Source organism: Macrobrachium rosenbergii, chromosome 5 (assembly GCF_040412425.1).
Source record: "Macrobrachium rosenbergii isolate ZJJX-2024 chromosome 5, ASM4041242v1, whole genome shotgun sequence".
In the NCBI taxonomy this organism is placed as follows: domain Eukaryota; kingdom Metazoa; phylum Arthropoda; class Malacostraca; order Decapoda; family Palaemonidae; genus Macrobrachium; species Macrobrachium rosenbergii.
The window spans coordinates 46916302-46923993 of record NC_089745.1 but is presented as its reverse complement, the minus strand read 5'-3'; the positions used below and the strand labels follow the sequence as shown (position 1 = coordinate 46923993).

Here is a 7692-nt window from a genome sequence, read left to right as displayed (position 1 = left end):
GCCGAGAACGCGCTTCCTCTGAGTAGGCAAATCCATAACACTGACTGTTTACGACCAGGAAGCGCTTTCTCGTACACACACAACCTCGAGTTATGTTAGGAGATAAGCATACAATGCCGCTCCCTCTTCGCAAACACTTGATAAACAAAATCCTCCATTTTCAGCGCCCGTGCCACAAACACATGCGTACTCGCGTATACACAGAGAGCTGAACTTCATATCTCTTGCACATAGTCTCATTAAATTCTCGGAAGCGTTTGCTTTGCCGCTAGAAAAGTCCTGTACTGGCTGAAAACTGCACCTCGGAGAGCAAGGTTTCCCTACACGCAACGTTGCCATTTAAAAGCCCAATAATATCTAAAATGAAAAAAAAATTAATGTTTCATTCTTATGTTACCTGCCTGTTGTGTTGATGTGTATTCTGTCATCCAAGCTTTTATATCAGAAGTCAGGATGGTGATTCATAAAAAATTCTGACACCATACGTTCACCTTCATGACTAGAAACCTACCCCACAATGTCTAAACGTATGTCACATGGGGTTCCGTTCTTGCAGATAGTACAGTATATTCTTTGTAGAAACCTTCCTCGACTTCGGACTAAAGAAATGTAATTGTCTACTGTATCTTATCCACTGATCCCATGTTAGTAATATACCGTATTTATTCGACATGGTGATTCAAATGTGTCCCTTTTATAGTTCAATCTTTGTTTCAGTTCTTAAATAAAACAAAATTATCTATGCCAAATCTGTAGATTAAAACTTGACATATATAAATTCATGTTTTACTAATTTATGCTATCAGTTTAATATTTTAAATATTTTATATTAAATGGACTCCAGCTTTATATCATCATCTGATTAACCTGATAAATTAAATCCTTTTATTTGTTTTGAAACAATTACTTCAAGTTCAGAAACCAGAAACACTAAATATTTACTTACTGTACAATTTTTTCCTTTAACACATGGAACAATGACAACCTCCATTCACTAAAAATAAAATTCTCCTTTTTCAGTTGAGGATAGGCAAGGGCCACACTCTTACCAGTACTACAGCCTCCCACAATTGTACCTGGGCTCTCAAGATCATTCCCAGTCCCATGGCCCACTAGAGAGAGACCACCATTTTGATGCTTCCCCCTTCAAGCCCTATTACATGAGTGACTTGTACAGGACACCTATCCCCGGGATTTCTAAGAACAGGAGATATTCTCAGACATCTCTAATAGATCAAGCTCTCGAGAGTCTAGAGCTTTCATCACTAACCGACACGGAATGCGAGTCGCCTGCTGCTAATCAGAGATATTTACAAAGATCAAATCAAAGGCAGGACAATAGCTGGGTATCTAGTTCCAGGAGGTCCTCAACGATAGCAACTTCTCCAGTTCTACCTCCACTGCCGGCAGGTGTTTTGGACCGTGTATCTCCAGAACCAATAAAGGTCATAAGCACCTCCCATGAAGACCAAACTAATCTTGCATCAGTCTGCATTCTGTCATTTGATCTTACCCTAGACTGTGAAGAACTGAGCAACAGTGGTTTCAAAGTTGTAAATATAACAAATACCTGTCATGAAGAAACCCCCATGGAAGATAAAAAATCTGACGAGAAAGAACTTACCAACAGTCTTCTCTGTGAGAGCAATACACTGGAATTTGTGGATGAGGAAAACACATTTGAAGTTACTGAAGAAGACTTGATGGAGGAAATTGAGTGTGATGATCGCGAAAGTGATGATACAGTGTCTAATCGCAGCCTCAGTCTCTCTATTGATGACAAATATTTTGAGAATGATGACTTTGATAATGTAGAAGATACTCCTTGCGATTTCATAAGTGAAGGAGAGCAAGAACAGCTAGACCAAAGTACTGCCTTGCTTCCAGAGAAGCAAAGAAACAATGATGCTGAGGATCATAATAAGAAAAAAGATGCTACAGATGAGGACGAGGATTTCATTGAGATTGACTGTGATGTGCAGCCAATGGAGACTTTGAAGCGACCCCTTGTATATGGCTATGGAACTGGACCCGTTCATTCATTGAAAGGTAAATCTTTCTTAGAGAAGCGGCTTTCCCTGGCATCTGACTATTCAGAGTACATGGAGATGGACATTGCAGAGTCCTTGAGTAAACAAGGTACTATTGAAGAGGTCAGGAAAAAGAGTGAGAGTTGCATGAATCTGAGGGAAACTTACTGGGATTACTGGCAAGCTAAGCAAGGCATCAAAGGTCAACTCGGTTATTATTCTTCATCGGAAAGTTCCAGCAATTGCTCTCCTAAACGGCCTAGCTGTCCTTCTGAAAGGTTTTGCTATGACCCAGAAGTTTTACTTGCACATGTACGATGTCCAAAATCCCTCGAAGATGCCACTTTCAGGCAATATTCTGCTTATGTAAAATCTCACATTTACGACTACTTTGGTAACGTACAAGAAGCACTGAATGAATATGGATTATCAGCTACCCATCGAAACTGGATCAGCAGCCAGCCTGATCTTTTACCAGATACATCAAATTATGCTCAGATGTCAGATCATATTCCTTTAGACTATTCAAGTGAACCAGAGTTACCCAGTGGAAGTGGAGGAGATTCAAAACACAGAATACCATCCCACCAACTGCCAAAGCGAGCACCTCCTCCTAGGCCACCGCCTGAACCTCTCCAGAGGAGAGATCCTTCTCAAGATTCTGGCACCTGGACCTATCTCCAGTCACCTCAAGAATTTGCTCTAGAAGTATCTGCTTCAGGCTCTTACCCAGTTCCATTGCCAAGGTCCACCTCTTCTCTTAGCCATATCGTGCCCAATACTTACAACCCGTGGCAACACCTTCTCCCTGATATCACACCACCCAGAACACCAAGACACAGTAAGTTTTTGGTTTAATTTTTTCTTAAATAATCCTCTTCATTTTCCATACTGACTACAGTCATGAATCATAACTGATTTTCCTTTCCATAATTATTAGAGGAAAAGAATCTTGTAGTAACCTAAGAGAAAAAAATTTATGAATGAAAGAAAACATGACTAACTTCTTTCTTCTTTTCAGGCATTTATGCAACTGCAAAAAGTAAAGGACCAGTATCTCAATCAGCATCCTCAAGCCCAAGCAGAGGAACACATTCAACTATAGTTACCTCTGAAACCACAAGGTCAGACATGAACTCCCACCATGCTCCTAAATCAACTCTAAGTTCAACGCTAGCTCATCTGCCTCAGCAGTCATCACCTAGTACTTCTAGTAAAAGGTCATTTTTCCCCAGTCTCTCAAAAGTGGTTAAATCTCCTCTAAAGAGGCCAAGTCCAAGACCAAAGCCAATTGAAAAAGAAAACTCAATAGATGTGCTGTCAGAACTGCCTGTAGTTCATCCTTCTATACAAAAGAGAACACACACGACCACTTCTTCTAAGTCTTCATCTTCATCGTCTTCATCATCATCAGCCTCCAGTAAAGACAGTGTGGCAACCGTTATCCCAGCTCCAGCACGGAACAAGGGTCCAAACTGGCTAATGAAGCATTTTGGAGGGGCCAGATCAAAGATGACCGCTGTGTGAAAGTGGGATGCCAGTTCTTAGCTATTATTAAAGTTGGTAAATTTTTTTTTTTTTTTTTGTACTTGAGAACATAGTTGTAACGAGCAGTTTACCATACTTTGTGTGAAACTTGAATCTTCATCAGGGAAAGGATCAAAGGATCATCACCCCAACGTGATTTTACCGCGTGCCAAAGATTGAGCTGTCGTGTAGAATGCTGAGCTATAGCAGCTGATGTCTGATGTTGAGTCACTGACTGCTGCCATAGCTTGCATTATGCTTGATTTTGATGGAAGCAACTTTATATTTTGGTATAAAGGTAGAGAAGAAGTAGTTAGTGAGACAGGTGCTCAATTTCTCTGTACTCAGAAAGACAGGGCATTGATTTTGTTCCGTGCTGTTCTGGGATAGAAACTGAATAGTTACACTGCCACTGAGGATGTCCCCAAGAGTTGAAGTCTCCCCATTACAAAAAAGTTTGAACAAACTAAATCACAATCTTAATGACAAGTGATTTGTAACATAAGCATACGTGCAACAAAATAATGTTGTCTTGTGTTTGAATAAATACCAGAAAAATTAACTTCCCTCACTAATAAAGTATTATTAAGTGTGATAATTTCCTAATGCTCACGAACTTATAAGTTCAGTATCCAGTGATGACAGTCACACTTTAATCAGTAACAGATCTGTATTACAGAAATGTATTAACTTCAATGAGTGGAAAAATTTGATTAAACTATAGATAACTGAAGTGACAATATACAATAACTGCGCTAAAGAAAAATAAACTTAGAACCAGAAAATGAATCATTAACAGTGGAAAAATAAAACAAGGGAAATATGAATGTGAAATATATGAGACTACCCACTATCACGCTGAAAATAGGTAAACATCTCAACATGAGCAGCAAAACCAACTGATAAAACAAAAGCAGGATAAAGAGCAATGCAAACGATTCATAAACAATTAAATTTCATGATAATATTCCCTGTAAAACAAAGTGAATGTTGTGAGAAAATCAATAAGATTCAAAGTTAACGGAAAAATAAGGTGAAAAACACAATGACCCACTGATTAGGAAACAGCAGATGGAGACTTTTCACAGGGTTTTGGTGGTAGAGTGATACTTTAGTGGGACATAATAGTCTTTATTTTCATATATATATAACAATGCTTATTAGTTAGGATGCATAATTTTGTACTTGTTCTTCTTTGATTGTTTAAACGGTTTACAATAATAGCCAACAAATACTGCTGTGTGGCCGAGATGGACCGTTACTTGATTTGGCGGGTGACGGGCAAGATAGAATGGTTGAATCTCTTGGGAAGAGAACCCCTTGACGAATACATGGCTTATTTGTTTAAAGTTGTGATGTCTACAGTGAGAGTGAATTGTGTTTCAGAGTCAGGGTCAGGAATGCTAAACCCTTGGTCATTTCATTCCTGATTAAGCAACAAATGCCAAAGAAATAATTTACATGGTATCTTCTTTGAATGCATTGTTGTGTAGGTGGACAATTCCCAACAAAAATCGTGTAATTTAATGGATGGAATGTCGATAACAAAATCTATCAATTAGTACTGTAACTGTCAATCTGAATCAGCATTACTACTTTTAATATTGTTCATACATTACAATTGTTAACCTGTACTTGTTGCATAATACTTTTAAATTGTGTAATGTACAATAATGGTTAAACGTGTAAATAACCAGACTATAGCATAATCTGATAGTGGGCTGCTCTGAAGGAGCATTTTTATAGACCTTTGGTAAAGATTATCTTGGCTATACATACAGTAGAGCATCTTCAACAATGCCACTATCCCCTGGAAAAGATGCAGTTACCTAGTGTATCCAGAAAGCATCCGGAAGGCTGGAACTTGCTTTCGAGAAACACTGGGCAACAGAGCAGTCTACGGGACTTGGTGTCTACTCTATAGCTTATAACAAAAACACAAAGCCACGGTTCAAATTTGCTGTGAGACCTCCAGTTGATCGAGTAGCGGAACCTCTCGACGAAAGTCATCTGTATTATTGTTAGGCCAGAAGTCTTGTAGCTTCTAGATCACGCAATGCAAGGGCAAAATCAATCATGTGTAAGACACGGTAAGGTCTGCTGCCAGGCCAAAAGATTCTATAGACCGTCTGGCAACTTGTGTAGGAAGAAATAGTCAGCGATATGCCAGAGACAAAATTTAGGAAGTGGCCTCAACTATAAAATTCTGCCCAGAGGTCAAACGCCAATATACAGTTCATTAGTAAGGCATAGTAATGATTTAGATGTATCTTACACATCATTGTATAGAACACCCATATAACATCGACTTCAAAGACTAGGCTAACATTAAAAAGATAAATATGTCAAAAACACATATTTTGTACTTGGCTGTGCGAATGAAAGTTTATTGTAAGACTATAGGCCTATGCATGGAATGGACACAGATGAATGTAGCTTGCATTTGGGTAAATTTCTTCTTTGATGTGTTTCATGAGTTTGCTAAATATGAAGCCCCACTATGAGGGGGATAATTGAGTTCCATTAAAGTGGATGATAACATTTAACTATCACTTATTTTGTAATTCATTGTGAATTAATATAGGCCTATTTTTCTCAGTAAACTGAAATGGTTAGCCCAGTTGTTGTGGTCGCTACATTTTCGTGGCAAATAAACAATGATTTTTGCAAAACCTGGATCAGTTGGCTTTTAAAAAGCTGCCTTCCTTAAGGACCCACCTTGGGGCACCCCTCCGAGTGAGCGGTTTCACTTGTACTGTACGTGGATGACTGACGTCACAGTTTAAGGATGAGGTCCCCATAGCAAGACTCCAGCAGCACCAGGAAGTCAGAGTATACCAGATTACACAGACTTCTTATCCAGTTTATGCCTAAATCAGTGCAAGCAGTTCTGCCTCTTGTCATATAGAACATCTCAGCAACTTTCTGACGCCTGACATACATGAAAAAAAAAAAAATAAAAAGATGAACGCTCTAACCCTTTCTAGTCTTAGCAATATATAATAACCATAATAAAGATATCCCCAAATATTGCACAATGTTAATACCAAGTCCCCCATTTTATCTTCATACCCGAGAGCCTTAACATATCAATAAACAATGGTAATAAAATGTGTGTCTTAATGTTCCTTGGCAATTATCTTTTCTTAAATCTAAAAATAAATGTTTATGTAAACAACCAATATATATGTGTATATATATATATATATATATATATATATATATTTATACTGTATATATATATATATATATGGGCCATAATATCCATTGTGCTTCTGTTGATGTAAAGAACTAATGTGTACTTGGTGGCTAGTCGATTACTTTTAGTTGAAGCCAGGGCAAGAGAAGGCATGGGTTTAGCAACTGCATCCCAAAAGCGACTTGCTGAGAACCTATATACTGTATATATATATATATATATATATATATATATATATATATATATATATATATATATATATATATATATATATATATATTTATATACACATATACATATATAAATAGAAATATATATATATATCCCCACACACAAATATATATATATATATATATATATATATATATATATATATATATATATATATATATACATATATATCAAGGATTAATGTCTTTTATTTTATATATACATATATATATATATATATATATATATATATATATATATATGTATATATATATATATATATATATGTATATATATATATATATATATATATATATATATATATATATATATATGGGCATTAACCCCTTGCACTTAATATCGAATTCACTATAACTTACGAGTAACTTACACACAAGGGAATTGCAACTGCCCTTCAAACGCCCACCTAACACTGTATCTAACCCATAAACCCATAGGCCCAAGTTTGAATCCTGGACAGGGCAGACACGTTATCAGTTGTAAATCCCCAAAGGTGTAAGTTAACCCGCAGGTATGGCAAATTCGACATTAAGTGATATATTTGTGGCCTAATATTTGCGAGGGTAACAAGACGTGTGTTAAGTAACGAAAATTCATATATACATACATATACAGTATATATATACAATGTGTGTGTGTGAAATACAGAACATTTTATATGTAATAAAAAATATATATATATATACATATATATATAAGAACATT

General features: G+C 36.8%; 1 protein-coding gene across 1 annotated transcript in view; it reads left to right on the top strand.

The window, feature by feature from the left end:
• The window catches only part of LOC136838754 (serine/arginine repetitive matrix protein 2-like), a 61600-nt gene extending 54932 nt beyond the window's left edge, over positions 1-6668 (top strand). Inside the window, exons 3-4 of the mRNA XM_067104223.1 lie at positions 1021-2871; positions 3052-6668. Coding sequence (XP_066960324.1) covers positions 1021-2871; positions 3052-3557 — 2357 coding nt within the window. The 3' untranslated portion in view covers positions 3558-6668. The remainder of the gene's footprint in view (positions 1-1020; positions 2872-3051) is intronic.
• Positions 6669-7692: the final 1024 nt, after the last annotated feature.